Here is a 23,602-nt window from a genome sequence, read left to right as displayed (position 1 = left end):
AGACAGAAAGATGGAGCAGAGAAAGACCTAAATGTGGGGAAGGATTCATTTTGTAATTCGTCCTACCTGGTTGTTGACATAATCCTGAAGACATCAGCAGAAACATAAAAAGGGAAGAGAAAGAAACAATATACAGTCATAATGGGACAGTATGCAAACTCTATGTCTGTGTGTGGTGAGAGTAAAATGGGTACAGGCTAGCATATCACATCCTTCCAATCTATATACTCATTTAATAAAAATAAAGTGAGCATGTCAAGGGCCCCATTCAGTCACTTAGCAATGACCAGAGTACAATACATGGAGTATAGAACTCAGATCTCTTGTATTAGGGATGTTTTCTTTTTGCCAAATGTGTCTCGAGTTCATCCTGCCCTCCAGTCTCGCTCAAATTAAATGCAGGACTACTATCATTATCTGTATTTCCAGGGCAGTTGTACTGTTCCACTTGTTGTCCTGCTTCTTTGTGCTGTGCTTGCACATCAGAGCAGGTAGCCTTTACATAATAAATGCCCTCACAAAATATAATGTGGTGGGATCCAGCAAATGCTGAAGGCAAGAAATGTAATTTGACAACAAAAAAAAGTGGAACAATCACCAAGAGACTGCAGAGCCACAAAGGGTCGGCAGAGGACACTTAAAGTTCTCCATTAAGCCCCTTTTGTAACACCCAGGGGAGCTTTACATGAGCTGGGACAAGTGTGTGTGTGTGTGTGTGTGTGTGTGTGCTGAAGTTTGTGTGCCTGTGTGTGTGGCAAAGCGTGGCTTCTAGTGATTAGTCAAAACTGTAACTGACACACGGCTGGTGTCAGTGATCGTATCAGAAGGAGGGAAATTCAACACACACACTCAAACACACACACTCAGTTTCAATACTTTTCTTACACAGCGTTTGTTCAAGAAAAACTCAAAAAGTGGCTTTAAGAGAGACATAGTTTGTTTCTCTCTACAAACTTTGGGTCACAATATAATGTTTTTCACATTTATCCTCTCTGTGAGCACTCAGAGATATTCATAAAAATGTTCAGTACCACTGAGCGCTCGATATAAACTGTCCAAAAAGTTTTTTTCCCACTCAAATCTTCATCATATCTTTAATTTACCAGAAAATGTTGATCTTTGTGCATGTAGACCATGTTGTCATAGTACTTCAAGTATTATAGGAAGAATAGCAGGATTTGACAAGTAGAAACTGAGGACACTTCCAGTGTGTGTCATCTGCCACAGCTGAAACTAAAAGCACTAATTAGTCAGGATGTCAGCAGGTTCCATAAGATCTTTAAATCCTACCAAAAATTTATCTTAAGAAACTCTTAAATGAGCCTAATACTGATCAAATATATAAAACCTAACTAGTTATGTATGTTCAGAAAAACAAATCAAAGGTTAAGTGGTGTGTAACAGTGTTTTAAGAAGTTGATACTCTTCTTTCTTACTGTTACTAAGTGAAGCCTGTCATTGTATAGTGCTACTAGCGATGGTGTGTTGCTCCTACCGTGTTGTAGCCGGCAGGTTCTTGGCCGTCTGTGATAAGTTCCCGCTCTCCCCTGGGGTTGACCCTCCTGAAGCGCCGTCTAGACCTCCGTTGGGATCCCTCCCTCTGCAGAAAACTGTCGTCCCCCTCGCTGCCGTTATCCACCTGCAATACACAGTCAACACCCTCCTCAGAATAGTAGCTTCTCCGGGATTCACATCCACAACCTTCAGGTGTGTGGGGACAGCAGTCTGAGACCGGAGAGCACGGCTCAGAGCAGCTGCGTTTTAGTAGTTCAGACTTTTGGATGTTAGGAACAGAGTTGCGTTTTGTAAATCCCAAGTTCTGGTTCTCAGTTTTTGATTTCTCTTTCTTATAATCCAAGTTTTGGGTCTTAAGATCCGATAGGTTCTGAAAGTCTGAGTTGTTATCCTTGAGTGTGCCCTCTTCCGTTCTCCCTGTCTCTGCTTCATGCCCCTCTGAGATCTGGACCTGCTCCTCTGCTGGCTCCTGGTTGAACATCCAGTTCTTCCAGAGCACAGACAGCCGGTGCCAGCGGAGCACACTCATCCGGACGCGAGGACGGGATCAGTACAACACATAAAAGCAGGAAATACCAAGAGGAAAAACAAAAGCAGTGGGGAAACACTTCTAGACAAAAGATGAATAGAAGTGTTGCGTCCAAATTTTAAAAAGACTCCTTAATCCTGAGGGATCCAGCAACATTACATCCTTCGGGGCAAGCATCCACAACAAAAGAAACACAAGAACCAAATTAAGAGAACAAACAACTGGAGTGACGATGAGGACAAAAAAAAACAAGGGCTGTCCCTCTTTTGGACAAGAGTTGTCCTCTTCTGAGAGCTGGAGAGTTCAAGACAAAGTTCAGCTGCTCAACACATTGCATACTGACAGACTTACTCACATGCTCTCTGTCTCTCTCTCTCGCTGCCGGAGACACGCGCACAGAGCATACACTGAGCCCACAGTTTCCTACAGGAAACCGTAAATACACAGATATCCTCGCCAGGCAGAAAAAACAGCGCAGCACACAGATTCCGGCCATACAATTCATTCCCCATAGGCTCTTTGTGCTGGTCTGTTGTTGCCGGAGGAATTTGTTTTCTTTCTCGATTGCATAATGTTTAGTGAGTCAATTGCCTCATTATGTCAGTAATGAAGAAACAAGAGATTTTAAATATGTTACCGACTTTGAGAGGACACAATTTGTGATGATTTTGCTTCAGCTTGTCTTTTATTTGTTATTTTTTTCTTACACTTGAATATTTTATAGTTGATAGTTTGAATATTAGGTTTGTACCAAACAGAGCAGAAATACGACTAGATATTCTAACTTTAACCCTTCCTGTTACATCCTTTACTTGAATATTGTTTTCTTACAAAACTGTTAACAGAGAACTGCACCGATTTAGCATTGCACTTTTATTACCATCGGGCTCATGATGAACGTCAATCAGCAGCAGAGTCAGGAATGTCATGTTTTTTATTCCACACATTCCTCTTCCTGGCGCCTACATCACCCATAATGCAACTCAAACACACACAGTTTAGTTGGAGCTTCAGTTGTGTTATGCCGGCTGATTTAGCCTCAAGCTCTACTCACTTCTACATTTTCTACATTTTCAAATTCTTCATCCCCCCCCAACACTGCCTTAAATGAGGTCAATTTAATTAAATGTCTTTTAAGTGTCCCATGATGTGAGGCTGGTGGGTAAGGGAGATCATGCCTTTGCGGTAGCTGCTCCAAAGCTTTGGAATAGCTCCACTGACACTTAAACAAACAACAGACAAACCCTAAAATGTACATGTTTTCAATGGCCTTAGGTTGTTTGTCGTGGTTTTACCTATGTTTTTGTTTTAATCGGTTTAGTTCGGTTTTATATTTGTGTACTTTTTATATCGCTACATATTTGTGGCATTCTTTTATTTTGTACAGCACTTTGGTCAGCTGTGGTTATTTTTAAATGGGCTTCATGGGCTTTATTGATTTGATTTGATTTGATTTGATTTGATTTGATTTAAACTCTCTGGTATGCATCAGGTGATTCATACTACATTTCAAACACATTTTCTTTGTTTGTTGCCCTTGTGTGTTTGTCCACCTAGCAATACCAGGATGTATACAGTTATCAGGCACATAAATTTAAAGCTTTGAAAGACCCTTTCAAGATGATTTTTAACCAAAAAAACCCCCTCATTATCACCTTTTTCTTATTCAAGCATTGCCGGTGAGTATAAAGATAAGTAGTTTATATGTAGACCTGTGCAGGTAGGTAGGTTTTATGCAGGAATATAGTTATCAAGGTGAGTAAGCTTAATCTACATTTGCCAACAGTATAACATAAAAAGATGGTATGAGGTTTAGTGGTAGATTTAAAAATTTCTATCATCAAAAATGTGGACTTTCAGGCAGAAAGGCAAAAATAAGTTTAAGGATGAATAAATGAAAATAGATAAAATGTTTGTGACAATTAAGTCCTCAAGAAATTAAACTTTAAGAGATTTTAAGGACGTGCATATGCCCTGCGTACATTCATTTATGTGTTGCCAACAGCATGTAAATCATGCACTACGTTACCCACGCGCCTAAATTCACCTCTTCTCACATAACACATGACATGCTTAAAGATTGTGGTCAGCTGTTAATGCTTAGCAGTTCATCCTTGACAGTCCAGAATATTGATTGGATAATTTGGCGCCGTTTAACAAGTGTGCTCTATGTTCCTGTTTGCCTGGTCAGAGTATCACTGCCTGTTGTTCAGTCTTCCAGTTCATTAAGCTTTCTGTCATTGCGCCTGCGAGTCGAGGAAGCCAAGAGGGGAGAGGAATTAACAGGATCCATCTGCTGATGTTTGAACATTTCAAACAGGCATCTTCTTCACTCCTCTTCCTGTCTCTCTCCTTTACTTATCTTCATTTTGTTACTTTTAATGACTCTTCTTCCCTGGTTGGTTGTCAGGCTCTCGCACCTTCTACCTCTTACTACTCATCTGCACCTAGTTATGTAATACGCTATAAGCTGTAGTTGCTGACAGCTAAAATGCTTTAATTAGCACTCCTAATGTCCGTGCATTCATTCCTGTTCTGTATGTGCATAATATGAATCAGAAATAGAATAACTCAATCTATTTTACAATCCTGCAGGCTATTCACAAATTATTATGTGCTTTATAGCGTTTCCAGTAAAAAAGCTCCTAGAAAATATTTATTTTATTTTTATTTTATTGCTTAGAAAACCCAGGTGGTGCAGTGCAAGTGATTTGTTTTGTAACGCAAGAGTCAATACGTTTCATGCTTTGTTGAGAAATCTAATGTTCAGATTTATCTGTTGACTGAATGGGTCCCATAACTCCATTATTATGCTGCTGTCAAATCCCAGTCTAAGTTCTTTGCTGTACCAGTCACCTATGTGGAAATACTGGTATGAGTGCCTTTTTTAAATCTATCTGTGTGTATGTCTTTTAAATGGACCTTGAGTCTATGAAATAAAAGTTGATTGATTGATTATCTTTTCCAATAAATAAAAAAAGTATTAATTTTACTTCCAAGATCCAATACAGAATAAGTCTAGAGCTGTAAGTTATAAAAGATGAAATGGCTGGGCAGGATTTTAGTATGACATCTTTCAAACAGTCTTTCTGCTTGCCCCTTTGAGGCTACAATGTGGCACTGTGCTCAATATAAAAGAGAATACAGGGTTTCCACCAGAAAATTCACTAGGCCGAGTGGCAAGTATCTTGTGATGATGCTGGCGGCGGGCACAGGCTGGTGGAAAACTGTCTTTTTTTAATGGTTGCCAGCAACAGACTTAGCAACAATGCAGCTAAGTTAAATTAAAATATTTCATCTTTATGCGTGAAAAGTAACATTAGGTCTCATGCATATGGAATACGATGCAGATTAAGTGTGTTTTCATGAGTGAAACAGAAGGGCAAAATAAGATTTTGCCTCGGTCACCTGAAAAAGCTAGAAACAGTCCTGCTAGCTGCTGTGTCTCCTCGACAAGATGCACCAGACAAAATGCAATGTAGAGATGTTATTGCAGCCTCATGTCCCCGATGGGATGCTAAGGACTCACTCACTGTGAATGCAAACGTTGACTGCTGACTTGTTAAAGAAGCAACAGACAGCATTTTTGCCTATATATATCATTATTGAAATAATGTGGGTTGCACAGGGTAGTGGCCACAGTAAAATCAGACTATCAGCGTTTACATAGGTTACTTAATGGCTTTGCAATCTTTGCAATAAGCTTCTGCCACTGGGGACGAATTTTCGCGGAAAAAATCTGCTTTACAGCAGGAAATGCGTCATGTATTGCCATACTGGTCGGTCAGCCAATCAGGGACTGGAGCTGGTCCTTATGAGGAACTGGCCGTGGCATGAGATAGTTGAGTCAGGAGCACAATGGCAGACGGACAAAGTTTGGAGATAAGTGAAAAATGGCCTCCCAAAAGAAAACGAGCTCCTGTCTGAGGAGGCAAAGAAGAGCAAAAAGCAGAGTGATAAAAGAACAGGAAAAACAAGAGTAAACCTCAGTCAGGCGTTCAAGAGATGGAGGGAGCTCCGTGACCAAAGAGACTTCAAAACCGGTGACCAGCTAGCTTTCTTTCTAATGGATCAGTAAGTAACACGGCTAAATGTTAGCTAGCCGAGAGAGGACTGTACTGTACTGGCTGCTAGTTCATTCCTAGCTGGCCAGCATCACAAATTGCCGCATCCAGGGACGGGGCAGAGTGTTGGTCGGCTGACATCCTCGTTGCCATTCTACGGCAGCCCTCGGACAGTGATATACCCCCACACACCTTCTCATTCTACATATACATAGAGGTATACTGGTGGCTTTACAGCCTACATTTTATTGATTATCTCTGATCCCCAAGGTCAATTTGGTCTTTGCGACAGTGCAAGCAACACCGCTGACGCTAGGTGGCGCCAAGCTAACAAAACCCCGAATCCTATCTGTTGCCTCTTTAACTGTAACGTTACCGTTATCGCCGAACAGCTTAGCATTAGCTAACTGGTAACGTTAACATTATACAACTAATTTTAACTTACTGACTTGGGTTAAATTCCCTGTCAAAGCAGCAGCTGTCATGAGGTCAGAGGCTGGCAGCTCTGTGTGTTCTATTAGTTTAATTTCCATCGGCATTTATTGTTACGTAATCAGGGTTAATCTTTGGTTAACTTAAAAAACATCTTAAAATTACAAAAAAAAATTTTTTTTTAAATATATATATCCCTAATACTTAGGCCAGGCTGCCTGGCTTGCAATACACCAGCAGAAACCCTGGTATAATTTTGTCAGTGTAAAAGCACCACAGATTTTATAAGCAGTCATTGTTCAACCCCTCCAACCCCCCACCCCCCACCCCCCAAGACCTCGAGTCAGTCATGTGTATTCACATAAGTCTTACACACCCATGATCATCCAAAAAAAGTTATGAGATGTGACTACTGTGCTTGTGTTGAGCAGGGTAAAAGACTATGAGCTGAAGAACCACAAGATAGGACTGAAATTTTAGCTTCATGCTTTCCTGTATTCCCACATGTAACACATACAAAATATTCCCATGATATCACAAAAAAAAAAAAAAAAAACCTGACAAGAATAGGAATATATTTCTCAAAGGCACACATCTGAGAGCTGTCTGATTGAACACGATCTCACACATCGATTATAAAGCGGCTTTAAAACACGAGAGAGAAGATGGACTTAAAGATTTTCTGTCACTGCTGAAATGGGACTCAATAGCTGCCACGGGTTCAAATAGGGCAACAACCTTATGTGGTGGAGCTCTGCTGTGATACACAGAATAACTACTGCATCGTGGGTAGTTTAGCTGTAATGGACTCTGAAACAGCTGTATGAGGGATAGTTCAGCTATAAAACACCAAATAACAGTTGTAAAAGGAACCAGTGCTGGTATCGATGTGTCCCTTTTCGCTGCAAAAAAATGTCATCTTGCCTCGTTTTAACGAGCCTCGTGAGACAGACAGCCTGAAGGTAATGCACACGAAATTCTTGGGGGAAAGGTTAGACGTGTACCCGACTTTCATGTCTATCCTGTGACCACATAACCATCTTTTTGTCTCACTGTGTATGAGCCTCTCTGGCTGCTTCACTGAATAAACCCCCCTCCCATCTATCCCGTGACCACCAGTTCTGTCAGCCACTGAGAACTCTTGCCTTTATGTTTCTGACTTACTGTCATGGCCATTATGTGGCCATACTTCCTGTTTCCTCTGTCCATTTAAATATGTGTGTGACTAACAACATAACTACACATCTACTCATCAGTCAGTTAACATTCCTCTCTGTCTATTTGCATTACATTACCCCCTTTTGCTAACTTTTTTTCTTGCTCTATTCATTCATTTCTTACTCCCCTCTTTCCGCTACTCACTTCCTTTCATTCCCCTGCATTCCCACCACACACACACAAACACACACACATACACACTCAAAAACAACCCCGCCCTGTCAGTCTGTGAATGTCACCCCTGTCCATCCTGTGACCAGAGTTATGACGATAGCCACAAATTACACTCTACTATTCCCATGGCCTTAATTAGCTGATTGGCTGCAATGCAGTGTGACTAGACCACAGTCCCCCTGCTCCTGTGTGTTTATGCATTCATCTAGAGTGTGTGTGTGCGTGTGTGTGTGTGTGTGTGTGTGTGTGTGTGTGTGTGAGTAAGCATGTTCATGTTTATTTGTGTTCCTGACAGCTTTTCTTGGCATTTTCAGCTCTCTGTGGTTATCCAAGAATTCCTCCGGTTTTATGTCTGAAGGCATCACTGATGATACACCGAGGTGCTTCCCAGAAATCATTCGTCACCCAACCAGCACCACTATGTGTTCTTTTTGGATACAGGCAAAGATGTGCAACTGTTTTCTTTGTCTGTTCAGCTATTAACATTCAAGCTGACTACCCAGTTTTTCTCCTATTTATTCCAAACAAGCAGCTCCTGCCTGAAACCAAACAAGCACCAACTCCTGTGCGTCAGAACAGCAAATGTTACAGCTTTCATTCACTTGGTATAGGATGAGAGGCAGCTGTGTCAAACATCGAGCAAAAGTCGGATTTTGCTTTTTTTGGGCATGGTGTAGATTGATACAGTGATACAGCTTCCACCAATCATTCTTGTAGACACAAGCAGCACCTCATCAGATGAATATACAAAGTGAAATCACTCCTTATACCCTTCAATTTTTCACTTATCAGTTACTTATTTAGTCTTGGACATGGTGCCAAGTACTTCTGAATGATGTTCGAGTGTTACTTGGATGGAGACGAACGGTTGATTGTGGCAGCGTGTCATTGCATTGTGCCGGCAAAGGGGTGAAAATTTGCTCATTCACCCAGGCGCAACATTCCATCTGATCCCAGCCGATCAGAGCTTCAGCACTGATTCATTGTAACCTTTCCCATTAAATACAAAAGCCAGCGGTTATAGTGGGTGTAAGGGATTTTCCATTTGGTGGGAAAGGGGCTTTAGTGTTGAAAAGGAAGAACATGATCACGCCCAACCTGCAGCTGAATTAAGAATCTGTTGACAAAGTTCTTGACCCCTGCATACTGTCATGAAGTGTATTACAGAAGCAGTTACATTTTGGTCATAGATTCTTATCAGGCATCAAATAAAACAAAGGTCTGAATGCACACAAGACTCAAACTGAGAATGTGGAGGGTTTACAAAGTGTTACATCTCTGTGACACCATGTAATATCTTAAACAGGCTTCCCTTAATTGCTCTTCCTAAAAGCCGAATTGTGTTCATGGGGTTTTCTGTCCATACTCTAAGCTGAGTGGGTATGTTTATATTGATTTTTATCGTCTTAACGGTTATCTTGTAGCATTGTACAAAATCTCCAATTAGTCTTGGACATAGATGTGCTGTTAGATCCTTCTGGGAGAAACTGGCCCAGCAGTGTAATAATCACAGGATGTTTAAGACTGATTTTGCCTTTGAAAACTGGAACATCTTTTCTTTCGCTCAGCTCTGTGTATAACACAAATCTGTCTAAATATAGATGAGGTAGTCATAATCTGCCAATTTCAAAGACTTATATTATTATCATTATTGCCATTGCACATCTGTTAACGCCGACACCACTCATCACATTAGCGTAGTTCTGTGTATCCCCACCTGTGTTTTTGCATATTGCATGTTTTTCAAACTGAGAACATGTGCATATTCCATATGTTGTGCATTTTATTCTCTTTGTTTTAAATCTCTGTATAGCTATTTATATTATAGAAAATATTGTACACTTTGCATATGGTAATGTAAATTTACATTTCATTTCTTAGGTTTTGCTGAATTCTATGCACCACGACACCAAGGGAAATTTCCTTGTGTGTGAAAACCTACCTGTCAAAAAACCTGTTTCTGATTCTGTCCCTACAGCTTGGCAGCTCCTGCTTTAGCATATTGTTTAGTTCTTTCCTTCCTATTAGTCTTGATACTTAATATCCAAACACCACCCTGCTCTGCTGCGCCACAGACCATTAAAAAAAAAAAGGTGGACAAAACAAGGATATGCTTGGATAATAACAACAATAACAGCCTTTACATAATCTCATTTCCTGATTCTCAGACAGAAATGCAAATGCTTGTCAACAAACATGCCCATATATGAAGACACAGACAGAAAAACACCTCACGTTCTCCCTGAGGCTCCGAACGGCTGATCAGCTTTGTGTTCTTGTAGGACTCACTGCTCTCCTCCTCCCCCCTTCATCACCATCGCCATCACTATCTCTCTCTACTCCTCTGGGATCACACACACAGTCGATGGTTTAATACAAACTCAGGCAACATTAGTTCAAATCTATTCCCTCAGCCACAAACTATCTTATTTCCTTTTATTCAAACTGATTTTTCCCCTTTATTCCCCAGGTAACAGAGCGTGCTGGCTCTTTTCCTGCAACGCCCAACTTTACATTCACACAGTATCAAACCGTCTTAGCTAGAAGATCATCAGTACTCCCACCACTCCCTTTTACTGTCGCAATAGCCTCTGAATGGACCCACAGGGGTAGTTTAGGATTAAGTGCCTTGATGAAAGGGCACCTCGCTATTATAACCCTTTGTCAATGCAGGAACTTTACAGGAAGATAATGTCCTGATGTGCCTGGAACTATAGTGGGGGAATTTGGAGCCCTGAATGTTACTAACTGGTCAAACACAAGCTTCAAGGCTGCTACAAATTCAGTGCGGCATTTATTCACACAGTAGGCAAGCAGTGACATTTACTGTAATGTTTACTGCTGTTTAAACAAAGATAATCGACTTCCAGTTAGTTCCTTTCTACTTTGGCACGTCTCCCTTCCAACATCTACAGTGTTAAGACATGATAGTCATGCAACAGCTAAAAAGAAACATGACAAACCTGTATCACAGTTGTTGCTTCGTCACTGCTCTGTTATCTAATTTATTTAACTGAAACAATTCTTTGGAGGTGGTGGTTATGCAAGGAGCAAAGGGGACCTCCTGAGTTTAGTAGCTGTAGCTCCTTGTTTCCTGGGAGTATCTGATCAAAAAATTCCATTGGTTCACAAGGGGAGTGTTACTCATTTACTTCCCCCTCCTCCAGGTTTGTAGCTCTGTTACAAATACTCTTTCTTTTACCTTGAGGCTACTAGTGCCTCATTATGTTTCTGATTATTCATCTACTCTCTCCCTGTTTCTTTCTTTCTCTCTTTACAAAAAAGAAAACCTGAACGAACCGCACACACACGCAAATAAACACTGAATACTGTTGAGTTCTGAACTCTATGTAATGTATGAAACAGCATAATTTGGAATGGGTTAAAAATGTGCGAGTTGCGTTACTTTGTTTTATAATGTTCAGCCACTTGCTTACCCTGAAAGGATACATAAAGTATGTTGTATGATTAAGGACAAAACAGTGGTTGTATTAGGGTCAGAATTGTTAATAACGTAATAAGAATTCTGGTGTTTTTAGACCTTTTTTTTATGTGTATGATATTAGAGGAAAATTTACGTGAAGCAGTGGTGTAGGAGTTCACATAAATTTAAGTTTGACATTTGGAAATCCACGTATTTGCCTTCTTGCCTAGAGTTAAATGAGAAGATCAAGACCATTCTCATGTCTGTGCCATAAAATAGGAGTCTACTGCCAGCAGGCTAACTTAGCCTAGCACAAAGGCTGTAAATAGGGGAAAACAGCTAGCCTGGCTTTGACCAGCACCTCTAACACTAAGTAATTAACATGAATCTGGTTTGTTCAATCTGCACAAAAGCTGAAGTCTTAAAATGACAAACCACCAACACATAACACACCGCAAAACCTCAACATATTGTCCTTACACTTAAAAAGTTTGATACTTTTCTGATTTGAAAAGCAGTGATTTTCAATTGTGTTGATATGCCAACATTATTAACTCTGTCTGTTATATAAAATTCTACAGTTAATTAATACAATCCGTGGTGCATAAAGTGTCTCTAAAAGATACTCTACTTTCTTCTTTTCAGCTGTAGAGGAAAATGACTTCCTGCAAACTGGGGAATTTTCCCAGAAAAGAACTGCCTGGAGCACTAAATATAAATACTTTCAGAACGAAACTGGTCAAATTATTAGTGTTACGAACAAGAAGCGATAAAGAGTGGTAAATCTGACATTAATTTAAATAAAATCTTGCACATTATTACCTCAGTTTTAAGTGAGCAGAGTGACAGTCTGTCTAAGGATGATAAGGTTTCATCATTGTTCCCCTGGCTACAGTAATGACAGTTATGCAAGTCTGTACAGTCACAGCAACAGAAATCTCAGATGAGGGTTTCTTTGAAAATTCTCTGGAAAAATTTGCAGGGGACTTCTTGTAACACCTGAGAGTCCCCTCACTTTACTGGTACAGGTCAAAGATAAAGGACGGGTATGAATCAAGCAACGAGGTCATATGTGTTTAGAGTTTTATATTCCCTATAATAACATCAGTGGAAGTGATGCTACCTGCTGCTTTCTGTGTAAAACTTCACTGCTTATCCTGTCTTATCCCACATGATCCCTCTAGTCCCCCAGACACAAAGACTCTGGAGAAGGAAGATAGGAGAACAGGGAGGACATTTAGGGAGAAGATGGAGACTGCGACCTTGTGGAGGCAGACAGAAACACACTGAATTTGTATGCAAAATATGGCATGTTAAATGTAAGCTGAAAAAGTACATTTAAACATTCTCCTACGTTTAAGAAGATAGTTTACCAGTAATTACACAGATGTCAAGTCTGTGCTGGGGGGGGGGTCTATTTACCACGCTAGAAGACAAAGATCTTAGACAGGACATGACACCACTGTGACTAATAAACTGGATTTGGAAAACAGCAAAGAGTTCCTTTGCCTGCATTGTCACACATACTGCTAGAATAAGACAAGGATGAGAGTTGCAGATCTTGCTGGATAAACTTGCTACCATAGCAACATCAAGGCTACAAACATCCCATAATGCACTGCGCCCTCATCATGTGTTTGGTGGTGTGTTTGTGGAAGTGTGTGCTTTTATCTGGCTAACAAACTACTGGAACAATCAGCCTACTGTTTTGTGTGCACACTTATGACTTGATGCTAAAGGCCCTCTCGATGTTGTGGTGACTCCCAATTGTTGTAAAACCTGTTTAACTGACTGTTTTATACTGTCATTGACCACTGACTCATCACTTTTCTTAGCCGGCCGGTAGGGGCCAAAGGTTTTCCAGAAATCGGCTTGGCTTAAAACAATAAGCTTTACCTTGTCTGTTGCAGGCCGCATTTCGGTCTTTGTTGTGGCTCAGAAACGTCATCCATAGAAAAGTTTAATGTTGTTTAAACGGGTAGCATCTGCAGATTAATTCCATACACCGATATGTCATGATACACTAATGTTAGGCAGAGGAAGGCACGAGATGAGTAAGTCAAATGTTTTTGTTATCTTCGTCACCATCTTGACTGTAAGGAAGCCGGGAGGGACAATTCCACCTCCCATAGTTGTGCCTGATTAGGCTGCCATAGCTGGAACCCGATTCTGTTTGTACCACACTGGGAGCATTTTGGCTGCTTGATTTTGCTGAATAGGTCATTTTTCCTTGATATTTGTGCTTCTACCATAAGTAAGCAGGCTACACTTTTAAATGATTTCTCTTTTGGTGTATTTTAATTGTGTTTATTGTTGTTATTAATTACGTTGTAATGCTAGAACCTACAGACAAAGTGAATACCGTTAAAAGTCCAGTTACGAATGACTCAAACAATCCAACCTCATGGATCAAAGATTTGTGGCTGTGTTTTAGTTACTAAAAAAAAATCTTTCATCATTATTACATTGTATCTATATTTCAAATACTGTGCCTGTTAGCAGGAAAACTCAGTCTGCTCGGTGCAACGTGCTGCAGCTCCATAATAGATGAAAGAGTCGCATATTTTTATTAGCTTCTGGGATGCCTATGAATTGCGCTGCAGCATGTCTGCTTGAACAGAATTGTCAAGAATCACCACAGTTGGCTCTGGCAGCCAACTGGCGGAGTTCTGCACTCTACTGGGTGCACTTTTCTACTTTGGTAGGTAACAGTGTAGACATAATTCATACAACATAATTTAACTCCCTGCTTTTCAAACATAATTTCCATTGAAGAAATAGCATCTTATGTTTGGGCCAACAGGGTAAAAAAATACATATTATACAGTTAATTCTATTTTAGATTGCCTGGGCTTGCTACATAATACATAATTAAATTTTTCAATGGCAAGTGCTTTGGCAACACATCCTGCCAATGAAGCTCATTTGAATTTGAATTTGTAGACAGAGATACAGTGCACACAGGGAGATGGGGGAGAGCACAGAGGGGAAGAGAAGAGATGGGGGAGACAGACAGGAAGAGGGAGAGGGATGAAAGAAAGAGAAAAGGGATTAACAAGAGAGGAGTACGGGAGAAAAAAGGTGTAACGGGAGTAATATCAAAGGACAGAGATGGGAGATGTGGGACGATAAAAAAGGGAGGTGCCTGGGAGAGAGACAAAGATAAAGCGTCTAAAAGAGGGAAAGAGGCAGCGTCTCTACTCACCACAATCATTTCTGACGGCTCCAAAGTGATGCATTCACAGCCTCGTCTGCCCCCCAGCTGCTTGCCAAAACTGTGGAGAGAGCACACACGCAAACAAATGTTAAAACAGACACAAACCAAGGCAAGACTGTTCTCACACAGTGACAGAGGTAACAGATGCAGTCAATCACTTTCGCCCACCCTCAGATGAACACATGCAATATATGCTACTGAATGACAATAATGGCCCAAATCTAAACTGAGATGTCCTATGGTAAAATGTTAATGATACCAAGAGTTCCTGTAGATACTGTATGTCTTCACACTTTATGAGAAGTAGCCTCTGTTTGGTATAGTTTGTGTTCACATTGATCTGACATTCACTAGAGAACTGGTTCTACATTCAGACATCAACATTTGATAAAGACTCCCTGACTGTTATGTTTTGGCCACTTGTTCCACTTCCTTAACCTGACACACCAGACGATTTGTTACACAGAACCATCTCAGTGAAAACTGTGGAAAAAGACAGGCGCTTTCAAAAAATACTTGGCAGGTGATTGGATGAACTGTCTGCCCGCTACAGGCTAACTTCAACCAATTAGATCGATCAAAGCCATTTGGGAAAAGAGCGAAAACACTTTTTCCATCTCTTCAGTGCTGTTCTTTGCTCTTCTGTCAATGAAGAAATACTCTCCACTTCTGATACAACTGATGCTATTGCAGCATCTACACTAACCATTGTTGTTTTGAATGAACAGTCACCTCACCGTATTGTCACACACCTAAACCACGCCCGAGGCTGCCAGGAGTTCCTCACAGAACTCTGATTGGTCCGAATGAATATGAGTTTTGGCAGCTGACACAAATACAAAAGTGACGATGATACCACTGGAAACTTGGTTCAGTGCCAGCCAATGGGTGTCAATCGACAGCAATGAGTCTCAATTTCTCACAGTAAGATTGGCTATAATCTTCGAGCAAACTGTAGGAGAAAATGTCGATGAAGATTCTCAGTCATCCAGGTCTTGGTAATAATGGTAAGTGATAATATCGTGGCAACTAGACATTTCGCCTCTCATCCAAGAAGCTTCTTCAGTTCTAAATGACTGGTATGAAGTTGCAGGCTATAAACCCTGTGTGGGTGGGAACTAAGAGCTCACGTGACCCCTACGACTCTGCAAGGGTTCCCACCCACACAAAGCTTACCTTGCTTGAAACCCCGACAGAAGTGGTGCCAAAAAGTAGCACGTAGCAGGCTATCCACAACTCTTGCTAATGGAAAACCAAAAAAGAGCGAGTCGAGTGGAAACGCAAAGGAAACGCAACATTTGCTGCGGGTCTCACAGGTTTAGGTTTGGCTGTTGTGTCCTGTAATAAGCAGGAGAGCAGTTGATGCTGTGTGGGACCTTGTGGGTTAGTCTGTTATACACCCTTCAAATGAAGATTCTGTATTATGTCTTAGATAACTGACAATTTGGTGACAGTAAAAAAAAAAACTTTGTTAGGATTTCCTCTGTTAGCTCCAGTCAGAGTCATACAGAAGCAACGCATTTTGGGTACAATTCTCAACTAATTTCAAAAAGACAGTTGGGAGAAATGCATTTTTAAACATCCCTAACTAGTTAGGTCAAAACACACAAGATGTTTGACTTTAACATAATGATACTTTCAAACCTGAAAAGCCATTTACACCTCGTGTGAAAGACATGCACAACAGAAACAAAACCTACAGTTGGTTGTGCTGCAACTAACTATTATTTTCTTTATCAGTTAATTTGTTAATCAACTATTAATACATTTGATTAAAAGTGAAAAATGCCCTTTACAATTTCATAAAGCCCAAGGGTGTTTCTCCAGATTGCTCGTTGCTGTCAAAAACCCAAAGCCATTCAATTTATATGACAAAGAAAAGCTGTCAATTTTGACATCGAGAAGCAGGAACATGGGAATGTTTGCTTGAAAAATAACATAGAAAAACATACAACTTATCTATTCATTGACTAACTGTTTCAGCTTTGGCGATGATGTTGTTCACCATAATGTACGTACAAAATGCACAATGTGACGCAACAGACATAGAGAATCCCAAACACTTCTCATCTACCAGTATTCTGTATGTAAAAACATGTTTAAAAATGTGTTTGAATCTTGCATGTGGTAATTATGCATGTATCTGTGGTTCCCTTGCACTGTCTAAGTGTGTGAGTGTGTGAGAGACGCCCCGTCTGAGCAGCTCAATCACTGTGTGTGGTGATCCCTGAGAACAGCCTGGGCTGTGAACATGTCTCGCTCCCTTTCGGCATGCTAAATGTGGCGATTCAGCATTGTTTCGGGACCCGAGGAGCGGGTGGTTTTAATTATGGAAGCGTGCTGAGCCAGGAGACGGCCAACTTTCACTCTCACATCTCCTCTCTGGTTACATTCTCACACCGTCTCTCACACAGTCGCTCCCTCCTTCCCTTTATTTTGTTCAGCTTTTTGCTCTCCTCAGTCATTTCTTCCTTTTGCCCTTCACCTCCAGTAGCCTCTCTACTCATACTTTCTCTTTACCCTTCCCTTTTTTCATCCACTGTTAAATATTCCCTCCATTTTGAGCTCTTTTTGTCGTCCCCTGCTCCTCCACTTTTCTCTTTTTTCTGTTGACCCCTTTGCACTTCCATCTCTCCCACTCCATTCACTTTCACACACTCATCATCTCCTTCCTCTCGTTGTTCCTTTGCTTCCTTTCTCATGTCCTGTCCACTTCACTTTTCTCCCTTCTGCACTTTATTTTCTGCTTTGCTGTTTTCTTCCCCTCTCTCCTCATCTCCATTCTGCATTCCCTTTCATCCTTCCTTTCTCTTTTCTTACTGTTGGTCCTTCCTCTCTCTGGGCCCCCCTCAAAAAAATCAAACTTTCATCTCATCACATCCTTAATCACAGTTTCACACCGGCAGACACCACTCTCACAATTTCAGCCTCTTGATTTAATGCTTAGATGAAAGCCCGTCTTCATAATGTGTTCTGATGATGGAAACAGGACGAAAGTCCCATTTTTCACACACTTGTGAATTGGACGAGCAGTTATTGTTCGGACGGACAGGTTTTCTAGAAAGTAGTAAATGGAAGCAGTTGTAAAATCAAAGCTTGGTACGTCACTGATTTCTCCTTAGGGAGGAGTGATATCCACAGTGGATGGAGTCGAGGAAAAGCCACTGGACAAAAACTAGACCCATGTTGTTGCTGGAAACCTTACTCATTGTAGCTGAACTAGGGGGCCACATTAGCTGTGAGTGGATTTATTTGACACTTCACTGCCACATGCACTCAGCTTCACCGTGTATTCACATGTTCAGACTCAAGATTCCCACAATGAGGTGAAACAGAGGTTTACACCTTAGAGCGTCCATCCCTGCTGATGCAGCCTCGCTGCTTTTTCCAAAACAATTAAGGCTAAAATTATTGTATCAGGCTTTCCAAAGGAAACTAAATTATTCATGAACAATACAAAAAATAAGCTTTTTTCCATAAAGTACACTGGTCAGGTGAATCCAGGGACAGTAAAAGCCATTATCCCTGTGTATTGAATTTTCTTTTCTGTATTCACAGCATTGACAGAGAAAAAAGCACATGAGTTAATCTTTCCTAACTTTCGAGCCTCACGACTCATTTTAGAGTCAGACAGTATTTCAGCTTCGTCTGGCATCATTTGCTGTGCAGTGTACAGGAGGATAAAGGACAGATCATGGCCCAATCATCTGCTCCCGACTGGCTGCCAGACATCAGCTGAAGCGGGGTCATTTTCCCAAGGTCAGTGCCTTTTTTTCACTCAGTCAATTGTACAGTGTAGCCTATGCCCAGCTAGTTTGTTGGTGCTGCTAACTTGCTCATTTGTGCGTGTGTGAGAGACAGCAAAAGAGAGAGAAAGAGAGGGAAACCAAGCGAAAGAGGGAACCAAAACTCCGCTTGAGCCATTTTTGCAGAAATGGACCTTTAAGCTCTTTTTGGGGATGTCCGTCTCCACATTACTGTAAACCGTACCTTCGCCAGCAAACAAACTTTTCCCTGCCTGTAGCCCCTGAGTTTCTAAAAGGAATCTTTATCAACAGCTGTCAATAGCCAAAACCAGGGGTGTCAAACATACAGCATGAGGGCCAGAACCAGCCCGCCAAAGTGTCCAATCTGACCAACTAGAAGACTTTGCACACTTAATACTGAAGCACTTGTAAAGGCTAACAGGTGCAGCTTTCAGGGCCAGGTTAAATGAGCACCCTAGGTCATGTAAAATGCTGCTTAAGAGGCTTTTCCACCCTGACCACAATACAGTACTCTGAAAAAAATAATAAATGCTTACTGTGGTTATATTTACAGATATTGAACATCGTGCACAACATTGCAAACCAGCAGCTTCAGTACAAAATAATCTGTATCAGACTTCTATTTTAAAGCACTTTTGGTGGAACCCTACAGCTAATGTACAGCCAAAACTTTAGATATGTAAATGGTTTGTAAGGTGCAGGTAACTTCACCTGCTTCCTCAATAGCTTCCACTTTAGTTTGGTGTGGTGATGCCAGCATTACTGCAAAAAAGTGGAAATGTATGGAAAAATGTAATAACAGCAAGACATAGACTGACTGAATGTGGAAAAACTGAGACATATATCTGACATTGCATTTTTTCCTAAGATACATCAGGCTGTTCATCATCTGTCATGTAAATAGGTAGATAAATGTTTTCAAAATGCTCTGGTACTTCTTTACACTAAAAGAAAAGGAAAAATATGAAGGTTGTTTCTGGGTTATTCTTTGGTAGTTTTACTGGTCCGGCCCATTTGAGATCAAATATGGCCGAATAAGGCCCATGAACTAAAATTAATTTGACACCCCTGGCTTAAACAGTCCACAGGGGCAGACGGACCCTTTTAAAGTCTATTTTACACGTACAGGGCTTGACAATCGGACCACACAGTGTGAGCACATACATTGGGATCTCTGGCTTTACATTGCAGACGATGTACTCTACTCTATTCTCTACACTGTGCAGTGTATGCCCGGCTTTGGGGGGGACCAAACGAAGCAAAGAGTTTACACAGTATTCATGGTATTATCAGCGTGTGTATATTGCTAATGTGTTTGTACTTAATTAATGAAGTCATTTTTTACTGACCCCCCTCTCGGGAAATCCTGTTTTTGCTTACCTCCCTGCACTGAGGTCAGAGGTCAGTGTCAGCTGCAGAGAGCATTCCTAGACCTGTGAGGGGCTCACCGTCATCTGTCAATGACACTACAGGGAGGAAAATGCTTCCCAACACATGGGCAGCGACCCCAGGCCCACCAGTTAAAATTCCCCAAATTGTTTCACACCCTAGAAATCATATGTTTCTTTGTTTATATTTAAAAATTATGTATTGAGTTTCTTTAAATATGAAACTGGTTTGATGAAAAAAAAAAATCACAAGCACAAACTCCTGCATCGACAAAGCCATGCAAGTGAATTACCAACTACAACAAAATTCACACACTGTCTGTCCAACAGCTCCCACCAGAACATGAACACCCAGGCAGGATTTTAAGAGTTCCCAGAGAGGAATGCGGTCTGCTGGGCTCAGAGTTCTCTCAGAGCCCTTACACTGGAGGTCAGCCCAACTCTGACAGATCTCTCCACACTCCACTGAGGCGAGACGCATGGTCCCTGTCAGCGCCGCACAGAGCCTGCCAAGCCTGTCTCCTCACTGTGCGTGTGTATCTGTATGTGTGTGTGTGTGTGTGGTGAGACAGGTTGTGTGAGACAAACAAAGGAGACACACAGTTTAGCCACTGATAAAGGAGCAAAAGGAGAACTAGAGTTTGCAGACTTGTACGCCTACTGTATGTACTGTATGTGTGTGTTTGCGGGTGGACAAAAAACTAAAATATACTTCAGCTCAGCTTCCCATGTTTACTCTTTCCGCTCTCTCTGACCTACTGCATCCCGCAAAAGTAGAAGAATAAACAAACTTCAGTCAACTCTGTGAATCTGTGTCTTGCAGTGGAAATAAGAAAAACCTCACCAGAGCAATGCTGTGGCCAAAGCTTTAGTCTGACAGAATAAAAGTTGGTGTAGGGTTTCATGAATTCATCAAACAAAGATGATGCTGATAAATGTGTTGATCATGAATCATGGCTTCAGAGTAGAGAGTCAAATTTCACGAGTTTATTTACTAAGAGTTACTCCATACAGTGCTGGTAGCATGCAGGAGTAAAATCACTGATCTCACTGCACTCTACTTCTTCAGTTACTCATTATCTCTGCAGGAAATAAACCCTTTACCTTAGACGTAAAGCTTTAAGTGATCCACTCCTCCCACAGTGGCATTTTGTTGCATGAGCTATTATGTGTATATACAGTATAATATATGATTGTTTCTTTTTGAAATAAGTCATCTTTCCTTTGAATGGAAAGCTCTCCCCGCAGCACTGAAGCTGTGCCTGTGCTGGATTTCGGCAGGTGATGATTTCTCTCCCCTCTATTCCTGCAGAAACAAGTTGTTGGCAGACAGGAGAACAGGTTCAGCCTCAGTCCAGTGACAGCTGCAGTGCCCGGGGCAATAAAGCATGACAGCCGGCACAGAAACTAAGGCCACACACACACACACACACACACACACACACACCCTGAACTGGTGTCAGAAACTGGAAAACCCGCCATGTGACCAAGAGTGCAAATTAGTAATATTAACAAAGGGAGGTGTCTATTAAAAACATATAATAATAGAGTGCCGAAGTCACGCCCCTTCCGGTGAAGCTCATGGGACCTTAGATCGGAAAAAATATGAATGGCAGTGAACAGGGAGAGAAATATTATCTTTTGCTCCCGTTTGAGTTGCGACATGAAATCTAAATATGTTGTTAATGAATTTAAAACATAAATTTTAAGGTCAAGAAAGTCATACTTTGTGGTAAAACTGTTGAGATATAAGCTTTTGAAAAAAACGTAATTAGAAAAACTACACAGGAGGCGGTCGCGTACGTGGCGTCATAGCTTTCGCTTGCTTCCTGCAGCTTGGAGTGACTGCAGCCTGGCACAAAACACACAGACATCGTCAATCATAAATCGATTAATCATAAAACAGTGGAATTTCAGCGGGGAGGCCAAGCTGCAGGAAGCGAGCGAAAGCTATGACGTCACATACGCGACCTCCTACTGTGTAGTTTTTCTAATTACGTTTTTTTCAAAAGCTTATATCTCAACAGTTTTACCACAAAGTATGACTTTCTTGACTTTAAAATGTATGTTTTAAATTCATTAACAACATATTTAGATTTCATGTCGCAACTCAAACGGGACAAAAAGATAATATTTCTCTCCTCATTCACTGCCATTCATATTTTTTCCCGATCTAAGGTCCCATGAGCTTCACCGGAAGGGGCGTGACTTCGGCACTCTATATGAGAATAAGGTTCATGTAAATAATAAAATAAGCTCTGCATCTGACTATAAATGTTTAAGTCAGAGTTTGCACATCATGCATAGTGGTATAAATTATGCTTTACAATCATTCTTTTGATGTAATTAAGAATCTGATTCAGCTCACACCCATTTGAGGATCATGTGCATGTTTAACAGAGTGATTAGAGTGTAATGGCAGTGAGGTGCAGCAAACCCGGAGCTTTAAATGTCTTGCTAAAGATGCCAACTAAGGATTACAGTTGTTGCCGCCAAGGTAGCTCTGTAAGGTAAAAAAGTTATTCCAAAAAGACCTGCAAAATAATCACTTCTGCAGCCCTGGGTTAGAAGAATGCAAGGCTGCATTTGTAGGGGGGTGTGGTGCTTCAGATACTACTAAGACATGAGATACTATCCAGGAAGTCCAGTCTGAGTAAGAAATCCATATGTTTAAAGGCTTATCAGACATCAACACATGCAGGGGCAGTTCATAATACTCTGAGGCAGGATTGAACAGCTCTGGAAAGTTATTACAGCGGCAATTATTTCATCTTTTGCTGTAAGAATCATATAAACAGTAGAAACAGGATGTTCGCGTTATGAGAAGAGTTTTTCTTGCCGGCTGGAGGTTGGTCATAATGCAGCCTCTCTCTGCAAACCATTCAACAAATGCCCTGTCTGCTTGCTCTTAATTTTGGAATGTGGCGACAGTATGAGCTTCACTACCAAAATGATAAGCTTTGTGATGCTGCGCGGTGTGTAGACGGCAATCTCTGAGAGTGTAATCTGAGTCAGTAGAAAGTTTGAGAAAGTCGCAGTCAAAAAAAAAAATCAAACCCAAACAAAGATCAGGGCCCGTTTGGCACCCATGTTTCCATGGTAATGATGACCAACAGTAAAGAAAGAAAACCGCAGACCACAGTCTAACACACACACACACACACACACACACACATTGAAACACACACAGATTATTCTACTACTCAGTTCGACTGTGCTTCCTTTCAGTTTTACTGCTTGGTTGGCTAACACTGACCACTCTGACTCACACGCACATTAAAGAAGACTGAAGCTCTGGCCAGCAGTCAACACTACAGACAGACCACCAACACACACACACACACACCCACACCCACACCAAAAACTGCCAGACGGACTCCAAGGAATGACGTAGTGGGTCATTCAGAAACATTACGATTCATTTGCAAAACAACAGAGTAATCAGTTAAGGGCCTAATTCAAACCTCAGCGTATCAGAGCGAAACAGAGCACCACCGACAGCTGCTGCTGAACTCCAATGCACTGAGCTGAAGTAGCTCAGAGAGAGATAAGCATTCACACTACACTGAGCGCACATTCATTTCACATGACTGTACATTATCTTGCAGTAATCTTGTAGCGCAGCAAGTTCCCAGAAAACCTGAGGACACACATGAAAAGGGAACAGCGTGGTCAATGTTTTACTTGTGGCGTTTCAAGGAAGTAGTTTCAAACCAATTTATGGTAAACACACTGCTGTATGAACAATCCCTCTTAAAGCAGAGGGCTGGGGTTCAATAGCATTTTAGTGAAACCAAATCTCGTTTCAAATCCACTCATCAAAGCCAAATCCTGTCCAATCACTTACTGAATCCCACTACGTTTAGCTTTCATC

At 41.2% G+C, this 23,602-nt stretch overlaps 1 protein-coding gene across 6 annotated transcripts in view; it reads right to left on the bottom strand.

Moving 5' to 3' along the window:
- rapgef6 (Rap guanine nucleotide exchange factor (GEF) 6) overlaps positions 1-23,602 on the bottom strand; it is a 201,100-nt gene that overhangs the window by 125,275 nt on the left and 52,223 nt on the right. For 4 of the 6 annotated variants that reach the window (XM_049592983.1, XM_049592984.1, XM_049592986.1 and 1 more), the window contains exons 1-2: positions 1,496-2,410; positions 67-84 (exon numbers count right to left, since the gene is read on the bottom strand). In XM_049592983.1, coding sequence (XP_049448940.1) covers positions 67-84; positions 1,496-2,044 — 567 coding nt within the window. In that variant the 5' untranslated portion in view covers positions 2,045-2,410. Of the gene's footprint in view, positions 1-66; positions 85-1,495; positions 2,411-14,561; positions 14,632-23,602 lie in introns of those variants that run through there. The other 2 variants (XM_049592987.1, XM_049592988.1) reach the window with 1 other exon arrangement.

Source organism: Epinephelus fuscoguttatus, linkage group LG12 (assembly GCF_011397635.1).
Source record: "Epinephelus fuscoguttatus linkage group LG12, E.fuscoguttatus.final_Chr_v1".
Classification (NCBI taxonomy): Eukaryota; Metazoa; Chordata; class Actinopteri; order Perciformes; family Serranidae; genus Epinephelus; species Epinephelus fuscoguttatus.
The sequence above is the reverse complement of the archived record's forward strand: the minus strand, read 5'-3'. Positions and strand labels throughout refer to the sequence as shown.